This window comes from Phragmites australis, chromosome 3 (assembly GCF_958298935.1).
Source record: "Phragmites australis chromosome 3, lpPhrAust1.1, whole genome shotgun sequence".
NCBI lineage: Eukaryota > Viridiplantae > Streptophyta > Magnoliopsida > Poales > Poaceae > Phragmites > Phragmites australis.
Window position 1 is genome coordinate 47,843,026 of NC_084923.1, and position 13,826 is coordinate 47,856,851.

General features: G+C 41.4%; 2 protein-coding genes across 4 annotated transcripts; one reads left to right on the forward strand and one right to left on the reverse strand.

Annotated features, from left to right (window-relative positions):
• Positions 1 to 2,905: 2,905 nt before the first annotated feature.
• Positions 2,906 to 8,867, forward strand: LOC133913581 (serine/threonine-protein phosphatase PP2A-2 catalytic subunit-like). 3 transcript variants are annotated; one of them, XM_062356764.1, is made up of 12 exons: positions 2,906 to 3,082; positions 3,626 to 3,682; positions 4,359 to 4,442; positions 4,544 to 4,615; positions 4,825 to 4,896; positions 5,040 to 5,080; positions 5,675 to 5,741; positions 5,828 to 6,019; positions 6,094 to 6,183; positions 6,264 to 6,371; positions 6,896 to 7,781; positions 8,051 to 8,867. In XM_062356764.1, exons 1-11 carry the CDS (start codon positions 3,008 to 3,010, stop codon positions 6,959 to 6,961), a joined length of 924 nt encoding a protein of 307 aa, XP_062212748.1. In that variant the 5' UTR covers positions 2,906 to 3,007; the 3' UTR covers positions 6,962 to 7,781; positions 8,051 to 8,867. The 3 variants fall into 3 exon arrangements, with proteins under 3 accessions (XP_062212748.1, XP_062212746.1, XP_062212749.1); XM_062356762.1 differs by having other exon boundaries at positions 8,548 to 8,867; XM_062356765.1 differs by having other exon boundaries at positions 8,553 to 8,867.
• An 8-nt stretch (positions 8,868 to 8,875) lies between these two features.
• On the reverse strand, positions 8,876 to 11,902 carry LOC133913580 (lipid phosphate phosphatase delta-like). The gene is made up of 8 exons (XM_062356761.1): positions 11,451 to 11,902; positions 10,909 to 11,004; positions 10,745 to 10,819; positions 10,531 to 10,661; positions 10,349 to 10,449; positions 10,141 to 10,269; positions 9,921 to 10,036; positions 8,876 to 9,393 (listed from the first exon to the last, which is right to left on the reverse strand). Exons 1-8 carry the CDS (start codon positions 11,631 to 11,633, stop codon positions 8,986 to 8,988), a joined length of 1,239 nt encoding a protein of 412 aa, XP_062212745.1. The 5' UTR covers positions 11,634 to 11,902; the 3' UTR covers positions 8,876 to 8,985.
• Positions 11,903 to 13,826: the final 1,924 nt, after the last annotated feature.

The following is a 13,826-nucleotide window of genomic DNA, read 5'->3' on the forward strand; positions in this document are numbered from 1 at the left end:
AAGTTGGTGATAAGATGAGGTTCACCAAGATGTTCATTGCATTGAAGCCATGTGTAGATGGCTTTTTGAATGGATGCAGACCCTACTTAGGCATTGACTCAATTATGCTCACTAGAAGGTGGAAGGGACAACTAGCATATGCTATTGGCATTGATGTCCACAATTGGATGTTTCATGTGGTTTATGGTGTGTTTGACTCAGAGACTCAAGAAATTTGGGGCTGGTTCATGAGTAAGCTGCCATTGGCCATTGGTTCTCCACCAGATCTGGTCATATCAACTGATGTTGGCAAAGTGATAGACTCTGCAGTGACTAGAGTGTTCCCCAATGGAGTGGAGCATAGGGAGTGTATGAGATATCTATTTTTAGAAGAGGTTCCAAGGGGAGGTGTTCAGGAAAAACCTATAGCCAGCATCCAGGGCTTACAGAGAGCAAGTTTTTGCCAAGCACTACAACATCATGAAGGCAGCTTCACCAAATGCCATCAAGTGGATTGAAGACAACCATAAGCATTTCTGGGCAAGAGCATTCTTTTCCACAACTAGTAAGTGTGATTATGTCACTAATAACCTTGCAAAGACATTTAACAACTGGATAAGGCATGAAAAGTCGCTGCCTGTCATTGAACTCATGGATACTATTAGGCAAAAAATTATGGACAAGCTTTATGCCAAGAGATGGCTATCACATAAGCTTACTGGGAAAGTGCTTCCACACATCATGAAGGAACTACATGCAAATAGTAGGGGTTTGGTTGGTTATGTAATCCACAAAGATGCAGACCACATAGCAGAAATTAGTGGTGTCCATAGGGACCTCGGAGGCATGCTGTTGACTTGAAGGCAAGAGAGTGCACTTGCAAGAAGTGGTAGGTCACAGGTTTGCCATGTTCACATGCACTTAGTTTGATCTGCTCATACATGAATGAAGATATAGCTGATTATGTGGATAGTTACTATTATGTGGAAAAGTTCAAGCTAGCATATGTAGGATCCATTTTACCTATGGCAGATAAGATTCAGTGGCCTGAGGTTGATTTAGGATTCAAGCTGCATCCTCCTGTTCTCAAGAGGCTAGCAAGAAGACCAAGGATAAGGAGGTTCATTGGTGTATAAGAGGGAGGCCCAAACAAGAAGAGGAAGCAATGCAAGAGGTGTGGTTAATTTGGCCATATGCAAAAAACCTGCTCTGAACTTGTGTATGACTCTGATGCACCACCTGCACCTCCAAAGCCTAAAAGACAAAGGACTAAGAAGAAGAAGGAACAAGCAGCTGATCCAAGCACACAGAACCAACAACACCAACTAAGTTTCTAGCTGCTGCTCCAAGTACAGAGGAGGCCTACCTAAGTAGTTCTGGAGCACTTACCAGGAGGTAAGATAGATAAGTAGTCCATTTCTTTGTCAATTTTACTGGCAATATAACTAACTTTGCCTTTTGCCTTTGTTACCTAGCCAAGCTAGAACATTAGCTTATGAAGGAAGCCCACGCTCTGCCATCACTCATGGGGCACCACATAAGAAGAAGGGGAGGAAGTAGCAGAACCCCAAGAAGAAAGCCAAGAAGTAGTTTGTCTTGTTTGGGATGTTAGGATGTACTGTCTTTTGCATGCCAGAACTTGTTAATTCTGAGACATGTTAAGTTTGTGTAATGTGATGTCTGTGACATGCTGTTTGGGACATGTTAATGTGCTGCTCGAACTTGTTGTCTGTGACATGTTGTTTGAGACATGAAGTATGCACATGTTTTTATGACAGCAAATTGTAATTCTAGGACATGTTATGCCAATTATGTGATTTTCAGTCATTTTGCAGCTTATCATTCAATATTGCATCTAGCATACAAAATATCCTTGCATTAAACCGATACACTACAAGTTAGTTAACAATGGTTTTATTTTCAAATATTAAAAATAAAAGATTCAGAGGAGGCTGGGGTTCGGTTCCGATGTGTCAGATCTGACTCATATGTGGTTTGGTTCGAACATATACGCCAAGGACATCGGATGTCATTTCAAAATTATTCTCTCTCCAACTCAACGTGAAATGTTTATTATAATCAGGGCGGTGTCTTGCAGAGAAAACTAACTATTTGCGGTGGTCAACGGGCAAAATCAGTATTGACGGTGTCTAGCAGACAAAGCCACACAAATTTAGATAGGGTTTGGTTGGTTGAATGAAATTGAATGGGACGGGATGGTACTGAACGAGGAGGTACAAGTATGTTGTTTGGTTGGATATATGAGATAATTCAGGAATGTGTTTAGTTGAATGTATAATTTAATTATTTTATAGAAATACATTACCAATCAACTATACTAATTAGTACTAATCATTACTAGTTCCAATTAATTATAACTTAAGTTGTCAATAATCATCACTAAATACCCACAATAATAATTAGTTATGGTTAATAATATCTAAGTGTAACTAATGTTTAACTAAAAATCCTTAATAACTACTATATTCACCAATTATCACTGATTATAAGTGATTAACGGAGTTGACAGAATCTGTACGAGATCGTTTGACCGATTTTCATACACTAGATGGTTCAGCATCTAAATAAAATACTTCTGAAATATATATCACTCCATCCTGAATGGTTTGATTGGATCCAATCAACCAAATACGAGAATGAGTTCTCACCCAAACTCACCATCAACTCGCCGTCGTACACGTAACCAAACATATGATTAATGTCCAGCTGACAAATGTTATAAGAAGGAAGGGAAAATACGAAAATAAAAACGGTTAGGTTTTCCTGACCACTCCCGTCTTTTCCCTAATCCTCAGTACCACGGCGAGCACAGCGGTGGTCCGCCCGCCCGTCTCCGTCCGCTCCCCGCCTCAGAGCTATAGCCTAAAAAAAAAAATGCAATTATATAACCACCGTCCCTTCCACCTTTCCAGACCTTTTGCCCCCCCTCCCTCCCCACCCCGCTTTTCTCTCATCCACCTCCACCCGCGCGCGGCCGGATCTAGGGTTACAGAGCGCCCCGGCGAAGATGAGCAGCCCCCATGGCGGCCTCGACGACCAGATCGAGCGGCTCATGCAGTGCAAGCCGCTCCCCGAGGCCGAGGTAACGCCTCTCCGTTGCTCTCTCCTCGGTTCCGGGTGCGGGTTTCGCCAGATCTGGCGGAATTGCGGGGCGGGGAGCCGGGTCCCGGGCGAGATCGGGGCTCGGGACGCCTTCCGATGCTGGTTTGCGCGGAAATGGTTGGCGGGGGCGTTTGGTTTGCTCGGGCGGGTGCTGCTCGGTTACGAGCTGGGGATGTGGTTGTGAGCGGAGCGGGGAGTTCCTTCCGGATATGGAACGAGGTTCGCGTTCTGCGGACTTAGGTGCGGCGGGATAAGGGAGCACAAAATTGAATCTTTTTTGAGTCGCCTGTGGCGTTTCCAACTTTACAATAATTTGGCTACATGGACTCAAACTATGATGACTTTCCCACATCTCGCACGATTTGTGCCACGAGAAGTTAGGGAGCTTAGAACTCCTCCAAAAACGTAAAAAATCTGATCTTGTGATTACCGGATAAATTTGCGAGGGTATCTGTAGAATTAGTAGTTACCATCGATTTGCTCTGCTGGGGACGAGATTCTGATTCACGAATCTACCGTACAGGTCAGAACGCTGTGTGAGAAGGCAAAGGAGATTTTGATGGAGGAAAGCAATGTTCAGGTATGTTGTTTTTATACCTCGAAGCACTAAGATGTTTGCCTTTGGCTTGGCGTCATCAATACCGTATACTATTATTTATTTTACTGTTCTGGTTTAGGTCTTCATTCCAACACATATTTTGCAAGCTAACTCGCTAAATAAGCAAATATTTGTTATTGTCAAATCTGAAGAAAGATTTCTGAATCCACTTTCTTGCGCTTTTTAAAGATAAACAAGGAGTGCCTGTGGTATGGAAAAAAGGAGCATACAACTGTACTAGGCTTCCAATAATTTGTACTGTAGTGAAATGTTGAATCAATGAAGGCAGCCTCAGTTTTAGATAAGAAAAATAGTGAAACATCTTGAGAAAGTTCACTAAAAGAGTTTTCCTGAACTACAGACTTTCATTTGTATTCTATACTGTTTCAATTCATGACAAGTTGACAACACATACTCATGTTTTCTTTGTTCTCCGTATCATGCCTGTCAACTGGTATAGGTTTTGGTTTTCTTTTTAAGAGGCATGCAAATGGAAGATACACCTGCTAAACTTTAGAGCTTTGACCAACATTTAAATACAAGAAGATACGATGGACTCTTTCAGATGATCTGTGCCTTGTAGATGCCAGATTTAGAGATGTAGTTCTATTTGGTTGTGTTATTTGACTTTTGTTGATTAGTTTTAGCATTCTTGCAGCCTGTGAAGAGTCCTGTCACAATATGTGGTGATATTCATGGACAATTTCATGATCTTGCTGAACTCTTCCGAATTGGTGGAAAGGTATCCTGCGTTTTTATTTGTTCATATTCTTCTGTCATCTCTTTGATCCATAAAAAATATGTCCAAATTTTAATATTTTGACACCTTCTTTTGTTTACCAGTGTCCAGATACAAATTACTTGTTTATGGGAGATTATGTTGACCGTGGCTACTATTCTGTTGAAACTGTCACGGTGAGAGTAATATTAGGCTATAAACATCATTATGGCTTTATGCTAGCAGTATAAGTATGTTCCTTTACTTATATTATTTATGTGCACTATAGGTGTGTAGTGTGCACTCTATAGCTGATCACATTTGCCTTTGGGTAGACATGCTTATTTTTCTAAATTTTGCAACTTTGCTAGCTCTTGGTACTAATGTAGCCCCTGTAAACAAACAGCTTTTGGTGGCTTTAAAAGTTCGCTATCCTCAGCGGATTACAATTCTCAGAGGAAATCATGAAAGCCGGCAGGTATATAGTTTCTATTGCACGATTTTATTTTATGTTGTTTTTCTGATACATAATGCGGAGATTTCACAGTTTTTTTTGCTGCATCTCTTTGTTCTCTGTTATCAGCTTGTACAAACTGAACATTTTATTTCAATTATTTGCAGATTACTCAAGTTTATGGATTCTATGACGAGTGCTTAAGGAAGTGAGCATCTTTTCTTAGGTTATTATATTTTTGGTTATTATTCTCTGTAAATCTTTTATTGATTCCTGTTCTAATAACACTAAGCAGGATGTAATAAGAAAAAGAAAACAGCTTAATAACTAGTTTACTGCAAAATCATCACTTTTTGTCCTTGAAGGCTAGTGCATTCTGGAAAATTGTTTGTTTATGTTTCTTACAATATGCTTAGGGACTATATCTCCGCTAGGCCCAGCTAGTGTTAAAAGGACATCTATAACCTACCTTTCATACCTGTAACTGCTGTAGATTACTCAAAATTTCATCGTATGATCTGCAAATGCTGTGAGAAGTGCAACATTTGTTGGAATTGCTATTTCGTTGCGATGATCTAACATATTGATGAATCATGTGTGGAGAAGTTCTTAAGCACATTTCCGGTTTTTTCAGTTATCGTGTAGAACTTTTTCATGATTCACATTGTCCATGGTCTAATTTTGTGTGATAGTTTACGAAACTTACTGTTCTACTTGTCCTGCGTCCAAACAGAGTTGACCATACCACCCCCTTTTCAGTGAAATATAAGTTTACAAGAATCACATTATGTGTTCATTGCAGGTACGGAAATGCAAACGTGTGGAAAACCTTTACAGATCTATTTGACTACTTCCCCTTGACGGCATTGGTGTGTATTGCAGTGTTTCCTTATATAGGATGATTTACATGCCTATCTAGTGAAATTGACATTCTAGCTGTTTGTCCTTTTCATAGGTCGAATCAGAAATATTTTGCTTGCATGGTGGATTATCACCATCCATCGAGACACTTGATAACATCCGTAACTTTGATCGCGTCCAAGAAGTTCCTCATGAAGGGCCAATGTGTGATCTTCTGTGGTCTGATCCAGATGATCGATGTGGTTGGGGTATTTCTCCGCGAGGTGCTGGATATACCTTTGGACAGGTACATAAGTTTGTTGCTTAGTCACAATTTTAGTGGTGCTTATGTATTGACACTGCCAAATTATATTGTTCCAGGATATATCAGAGCAGTTCAACCATACCAATAACTTAAGGCTTATTGCTAGAGCTCACCAATTGGTCATGGAAGGATTCAATTGGGCTCATGTAAGTATCTGTCCCTGAAGCATACACTTGTTTGTGGTTCCCACACTATATTTGATCAATACCTTTATTACATTGAACAGGAGCAAAAAGTCGTCACCATATTTAGTGCACCTAATTATTGCTATCGCTGTGGGAACATGGCGTCAATCTTAGAAGTGGATGATTGCAGGGAGCATACTTTCATCCAGGTAATGCCCTTTTGCAACCGCCGCTCATTTGTCCAAACAGTACTCATGATAAGTTTATAACTTAGCGATCTATTAATATAATCAAATGAGCAATAAGCAATTGTCTAAACGAAAACAAAATGTTACCCTCACAGCTTGGGCGAGATAATAGTTAAATTATTGAGACTGATTGACATTGAGGACAGCTCAGAGGGTGCAAAAAATTGGGTCTGTAGATCAACATTCAAACTGCAAATTTGTGACATAATATAAAAGGAACTTAAAACACGTGGCTTTGGTTTGAGTGTTGAATATGAACTCTAACCAAAATGCCGGGCTGATGGTCTTTTGCACTTTGATAAATTTTATATTTTTTTCATGTTGTCTTGATATTCAGTTCTTGAGATTTGTCCAGTTTGTCATGACCATCGACAGCTCTTGCAACTCTCTGTGTACATGTTGATTTCGTTTTTGTTTCTTTGTCTGTTATCTGGCTTCACGCTTACTTTGTGGCGTCTTATGAGTTATGGTATGTGATTCTGCAGTTTGAGCCAGCCCCAAGAAGGGGAGAGCCAGACGTAACTCGTAGGACGCCTGACTATTTCCTGTGATGCAAAAGTGGTGTTGATCTGCAGCAAAGGTTTGATAGATAGGTGAAGTTTCATGGTTGCAGATATTTTTTTGCTCGAATACCCCCTGTGTTATTCTTATTATTTTTGCCCATGGCGCCTTGGCTATTGCGAGCTGCTTTGCTGCATCGTGATTCAAGTGTATACCTACAGCTGGAAGGATTCATTGTGTTCTCACTTCTCTAACTGGTTGATGCTTTTGGCTGAGGGGCTGCAGTGGTGGGTTCAAGCATCAAGCAGCAATCTGTACTATGAAACAGGAAACTATTCCCTTTGTATTCATTTTGTTTCCCCTTCTTTCTCACTTGTTTCACTTATTTTTTCTTTTTATGATTCCTGTAGAGGTGAACAATTGTATGGTTCTGTGTTGAGCCGTTAGTTTTTTCTGACTGCATCAGTATTTGCCGTATAGAATTACTTCTAAGCACAAGTAGTCAAGTAGCATACTTTGCAACCAGCATTTGAGCTCTGCTTTCTCCTTTGATTTTTGTTTTGATAAAAGATGCGATGACTTTGATCGGATGAAGACCATCACTATCTGGAACGTGGAGACTGATGGTCTGGTTTGTTCCCAGCAATTGTTTGTTTCGTATATGCGTGATCTGTGCCATTGCAGACATTATCGGGATACTTATTTATATGAGCCCTGTGCTACAGCCAATACCCACTGCTAAAGATGCAATGATCATGCTGATTGGGCACGCTCCATGAGTAGAAAGCAACCAAGCATCACGGCTGAAGCCTGCAGTGTAGCCTTGATCTGCGAACTAATATATTTTGACTAGTATACTAGCAATTGACGGTGAGTCATTGGCTCCTACATCTTCTTGGCTTAGTTAATGTTGCTTCCATCTAAATATTCACAGCACAAGCTGCGTCAGTTGTATCTGTTTAAATTTGGAACGTACAGTGCCCTCCCTTGGTCTCCATTTGACTATTTGAGCTCCCAACGTGTGATAACTGGCTTAAACGGAGCTCAAACATGTTGACGGCTGCAAGTGCCTCGTTGCCATCTGAACCTGAGGTTGTTGTCGATAGGAGAGCTTTTTTATTTTTGTTTCTTGCAAACAGAGACCTGGCTTCTAGAAGGCCGTGCCTGGTGCCACCCTGCCCATAGAACGTGTCATGTCCGGGGCAGCAGCTGGAAGGAAGCAGATGACATGACAGGGAAGCACATCGATGCGATTGGTTGGCTTGTCCATCCTCCTGTGTCGCTTTCGCCACCAGCCAACTCTGAACCTGGCTCAGGATTACGAAGTCCATGCGTGTTTTTTTTCCACGAAAAAGGGAATATATTAATCGAGGCCAAAAGAAATACAATCCTAACTCATAGCTAATAATGTTCTAGCTACATCAACTTTTTTTTTATCTCTAATGCTCTTTGTCCGGTGAACAAACGTCTAACCATATGGGTCAGGGTTGAACGGTCCTCTTCACAAGTTATAACCATATGGGTCAGGGTTGAGCGGTCCTCTTCACAAGTTATGGCAAGAGCAGTGGCGCAATCTGTTTTCACCATTATTGGCTTTGATGTATACTACAACGCTAACTCAATGTGTGTTATGCAGGGCAGATGTGTGTTTCCGAGGAAACTGCAGTAACAGTCAGTAACACGTAGTAGGATCTTCCTTGATGGTGACCACCAACACTACCAGTATGGCAGCATGCAAGGCACGAAAAGGCATTTTCTTTGCCGTTAAGTATCGCAATTCAGTACCAGTTGGAAGCACACATGGTGCTCTTTCTGGTCATCACTGATTGCATGAAACGATTGTAATAGTAACACATCAATACTTCCTGATTGCTACTTTGGACTAAACACCTCTACAGAAATACTGTACCACCTATGCTGGAACTGCTAGGCGACACATACAATACAAAAAAACAAGGGCGAGATCATAGAATTTACAGCTTCATAAGATGATGGATGTCTTACGACTAGAGAAGCAGTACCCCATCGTGAGCTCCAAAAAGATTAAAAAAAATAGTAGCACCTTGTAGGTTGACTACAAATTTAAATGAGTGAAAATGGCTGGCACCAAGTCGACCACGGACCACGCGAGGCTGGCGTACTGGACGAACCTGATCCCGGTGTCCACGTCGTACGCCTTCTGGGGGAAGAGGGAGAAGACCTTCTGGAGATAGCCAACCTGCTTGGCGTCGGGCTTGTTCTTGCTGCTGTCGACCTTGAGGGCCGGAACATAGCAGGATGATACGATGGGGATGCCCAGGGTGCTGCACATGACGGGCAGCAGCCATTTGGAGAGCGCTTTGCTGCAGAATTTCACGACTAAGATGGTCGGGATACCAACGAGGACCCGCCCCACGAATGCAAGGAGGGGTAGTTGCGGGCTGAAGATGAGGGGGACGTCAGGGGTGTGGAAATGAAAGTAGGTTTGCTGGATGCCGTAGACCTGAATAAGGTGTGCAAAAGAATAATGTCAGAGATATCTCATGTAGACTATAGAATTTAAAAGAGTGAACAGATTGCACCAATAACTTCAATAAACAAAGGAGAAAGACCTAAAGTTATTGCTTGAACTATGAACACAGGAGAGACCAAGATAGAGACGAATTAGAAATTCCTCATCAGATAAATATTTTGCGCCGCGGAATTTATTTGGGACAATACACATATTTAGTCAATGACCAGTATTATGATTTTTTAAGAGTGCTACCAATATTATGAATTCCATGAGTAAATTCAAGTAGAAACGAGAGATTAAAAAGCAGATGGTCGAGCAAGTTGAGAACCAACCAGAGAGCATGCCATGTTGTTTGTATCTTAAATTATTTTGGTTTTCTAGTCTAAGACCAGTGCAGAAGAATCATATATCATATCTTAAGTTTGACCAGAATCCAATATGACATGCGAGTTTAGGCCTTTAGGGGCAACAAAATTTTTAATTAAGCAATCATTAATCAGAAAAAGAGTTCTTACAATTCCGAAAGCAACTCCGTTGAATGCTGCATGGTATTCAAAGCTAGGGGTTGGGAATTCTGGCTTTGGATAAGCGAAGCACATCAATAGAGAAAGGCCTGCCCAGAAGGATGCAACTGCACAGGAGCAAAATCGTGAGGATACTTTTCAACTTTCAATACCACATGTTATGTGCCACCAAGATTTGCAGTACGCAAGCACTGAGGTGTAATGGACATACCGTTCTTCCCAGAGACAACAAAGGCATCAACATGGTCATGGACAACCAACCAGAATGCAAGGATGACAATGCCAAAACCGATCCCAGCAATAACATCGGTCAAGCTGTGCATACCCAAATAAATCCTTGCTGTCAATGTCAAGCAAACCAAATCATCAGTATATTTTGGCAAGTCGAGAAAACAATTGCCTAAAGAACTCAGACTCACCAATGCCAACTAGCATAACAAGCAAGAAAGCAAGAGATAAACCCACAGCAACCATAACACTGCCATGTGCTCCATACGAGAGGACATAATGCAACAGATATCTGCATTCATCAGAGGTAGAATTAGCCAAGAATTCCTTTCAAGCCTCCTTCATCCAAAGTTAGATCAGGACTATATTATACCCCATTAAACAAACAGTATTGAGAGCATGCGATGAAGGCAGCCCATATTCCATGGCATTTTCCTTCTCATCTTCAGTAGCTGTCACTCTTCTAACAGGAGGACAGCTTGGCCGAGGAGCTGACACTATATCCTGCATCCAGAAACATCCAGAGTGTCACCAATCGAACTACACAACTCAATTCCCTTCCATGGTTAGGTGGATAGATGATAAACCTTGACAGAGTTGCCGAGGTAATCGCAGAAAGCCATGAGAAGGGTCATCTGCCTAGCCAGCTTACAGTGTCCGCTCTGCAATATTCATAAGAGAAATCAGAACTAAATGGAACTAACGAAACTGGAGAAGTTGTGATCAGTGCGTCGTAAGACAGAAGACATACCCAGAAGAGGAGAGGGAGGAATCCTGTGTAGAAGGGGACAGAGACACCGCATGACAGCACAGAGAAGAAATTATCCAGCAACTTGTGTTGCAACCTCTGGAATAATTCAACGGCCAAGAAACAACTTCAGAAATCTTACAAGGAATAACTTAAATATCGAAGCCAAGCAAACCCATAAAAACTAAGCTATCAATTTTATAAGACAAAACTTTATCTTCGTTTACTGCCTATTTGCCCATCCACTCCAGTTAGAGTTAGGAGAATGAATTCAAACCAAGTTCATCTCATACTCGAGTTAATTCAAACATCCCTCCCTCTACCAGTCCCTTCGTACTCCTACAAAGTAACTAATCCTACAAACATCAAGAACACAGAGCCCAACGCAAGAACCGTGCATTAGGATTGGTAAAAATCCGCCATTCTGCGAAAAATAATAATCCAAATGCAGTAAATTTCCTTTCTTTCTCCCGAACTTTCTTCACCGGCTAATTAATCGGAGGCACACAGGAGAGGAGAAAGAGATGTACGGCGTGCAAGCGGACCTGGAACCTGAGGATGACCGGCGTCTCGGCGAGCACTTGGCGGGTGACCCACGGCTGGACCAGCGCGCGCGCCCGCCGGGTGAGGTCGTAGAACGAGGCCGCCCACACCCATCCCGCCACCGCCGACAGCGCCGCCGCCTGCCACCTGGTCAGCCCTGCACCTGCGACCGCCTCCATCTCCATCTCCCCGCAAACGCCGTCTGGTTCTTGGACCGGAGGACCCTTCTCGTTCTTGGCACAGGATCTCCGCGTGGGACGAGCAGGGTGGGTTCTTGTAGAGGGTGGAGGCGGGCGGGAGGGCGCAGGCCGAGGCGGACGGGGTCGTCTGGATAGCGGGAACTGGACGGGATGGCAACGGGAGGAGGGGAAGGTGGCTCCGTTTCGTTTGTTGCCGGCCGCCGCCCGCTCTGGACCGGACGACCACGCGGGTCTCGGGGGACGACTCTTTTTCTTCCTTTCTTTTTTTCCTCTCCCCCTTCTCTTGTACTACCTCTGTTTTCAAATAATTAACACTGATACTATAGCAATCAGTAACTTTGATTAATAATAATTTTTAAAATATTTAAGCAAGTAAAATGAAAATGGTATGGTTAGATTTGCCATAAAAAATAGTTTAAGTATGTTGTATACTTAGAATGATTTATGTGTACATTTATAAAAAATTGACGGTCAAATATTGATGCTTGAAGTTAATGGTGACAGTTATTTGAAAATGAAGGTAGTATTTTGGTTTGGTTTATTTATTTCTTCGAGTAAGATATGGTTTATTTATTGGCGTACTGGGCTTACGCTGACTTTTGGAAGGTTTAATTCTTTCATCTTCTTGGTGTTTTATAAACACTCTTTTATCTTAAAATTACGTTCATGTATAGGAATCAAATCTTTAAAAAAAATCTGAAATATTTTGTTTATATATAGGAATCAGATCTAAAAAAATCTAAAATATGTCAAGTTTCTTACGGTGCTAACGATCAGTCGAACACGATTTCACTGAGTCGGTTAGGGTTCGAGGCACGGCTTCCTCTTAATAAAATCCCGAAGGGACGTCCTCCCCTCGGTGCTTATTTAAAAAAATCTAAAATATTGCGGGAATTGAAGGGTTCCCTTCGAAATTTCCGTGGTTCAAATCTTAAAATTTAGTATGTGATAGAATTGAGTTGAGGAAAAATATTGCGGCTATTTAAAGCATGTACATTGGTACACGTTAACCGTCTTATATGTGTTTTATGTAATGCCATGTAAAATTGTATGTGATATCCAGATAGAGGGAGGTGAGAATAAGAGGACGTCGTTTCGCGAAGCAGGATCGTAAGATTACTTCTGTATCATTATACGAGTTGTTATTAACATGTAACTCATAATATTTATTTGTTACATACACAAATTAAGATGTTATAAAATTACTACGAGACAAAAAACAAATCTATTATAATGGTTTCCTGTTAAATCGTCTCAAAATTATGTGTGAATGTATAGGACATATTAATGTACTTGCCCTTAGCGCAATTCTGCGGATTTTTGGTTCGGCTGCTATGTAACTGAACAGGAAATTACGACATGCTAACCCGACATATTAAATATGACAGCCATACAAACATTATGAAAGGGTACACTGTCCCTGCCCAAAAGGGAATCAAAACGTCTAAAATGGAGAAAATTTCACAAAACTGTCATAGCACTGGGAACCAAGAAGCTTCTGAAGACACGCTGGTTAACAGTTAGCTGCTTAACTAGCGCTACCATATTCCTTTTTTTTTCATTCCCCACCTTTATATGCGAGGAAAAAACAGGGGCAGGGATGAATATGAAATTTGTATTCCACTCTCGTTTAGTATTCACCGTGTTGCTGTTCTGCGGATGAATTTGCAATATGATAATAACGTTATTAGCTGGCATTTAGAATGTAACCAGGTTGGAATGTGTAAGTTGGACAGGCTTACTGTATTCCGGTAAACGGATTTGTGATATCTTGAACTCGAATCCATATTTGTGTAATAATTTGCCAAACGACACAATTACTCAAAAGTATCGACAAAATAAGCAAAAAAAAGGAGCATGCATCTGATTTGGTAAGTTCAGTTCCTACAGCGCGTATCTTGATGCACTATGAGCGTAGATCTATGCCAATATAAATGGGAGCTAATATGGTTGTTTTGTACATGAAAAAACAAGGCAAACAAATGGTGCCTCTTGAATCTTGACTCCTTCAGCTTTGACGTGCAGGAGAATTTTTGGCTCATTCATGCGATTCTGTCAGCTGAGCTTCACACTAGTCAATTTAGACGTCTACCAGCAGAAATTATTCCAGGCATGGTGTGCATAAAGTCAAGATATGGATGCTGCTCTGTAGCATGAACAAGACCTTTTTCGACGAAA

Bases quoted from the DNA above. Each gene is read 5' to 3' on its own strand.
- LOC133913581 (XM_062356764.1), top strand. From the start codon at position 3,008: ATGAGCAGCCCCCATGGCGGCCTCGACGACCAGATCGAGCGGCTCATG. The intron at 4,443-4,543 runs GTATCCTGCGTT...TTTGTTTACCAG, and splicing joins TCTTCCGAATTGGTGGAAAG to TGTCCAGATACAAATTACTT. The intron at 6,020-6,093 runs GTACATAAGTTT...ATATTGTTCCAG, and splicing joins CTGGATATACCTTTGGACAG to GATATATCAGAGCAGTTCAA.
- LOC133913580 (XM_062356761.1), bottom strand. From the start codon at position 11,633: ATGGAGATGGAGGCGGTCGCAGGTGCAGGGCTGACCAGGTGGCAGGCG. The intron at 10,270-10,348 runs GTGAGTCTGAGT...TGACATTGACAG, and splicing joins TGTTATGCTAGTTGGCATTG to CAAGGATTTATTTGGGTATG. The intron at 9,394-9,920 runs GTAAGAACTCTT...CACCTTATTCAG, and splicing joins ACGGAGTTGCTTTCGGAATT to GTCTACGGCATCCAGCAAAC.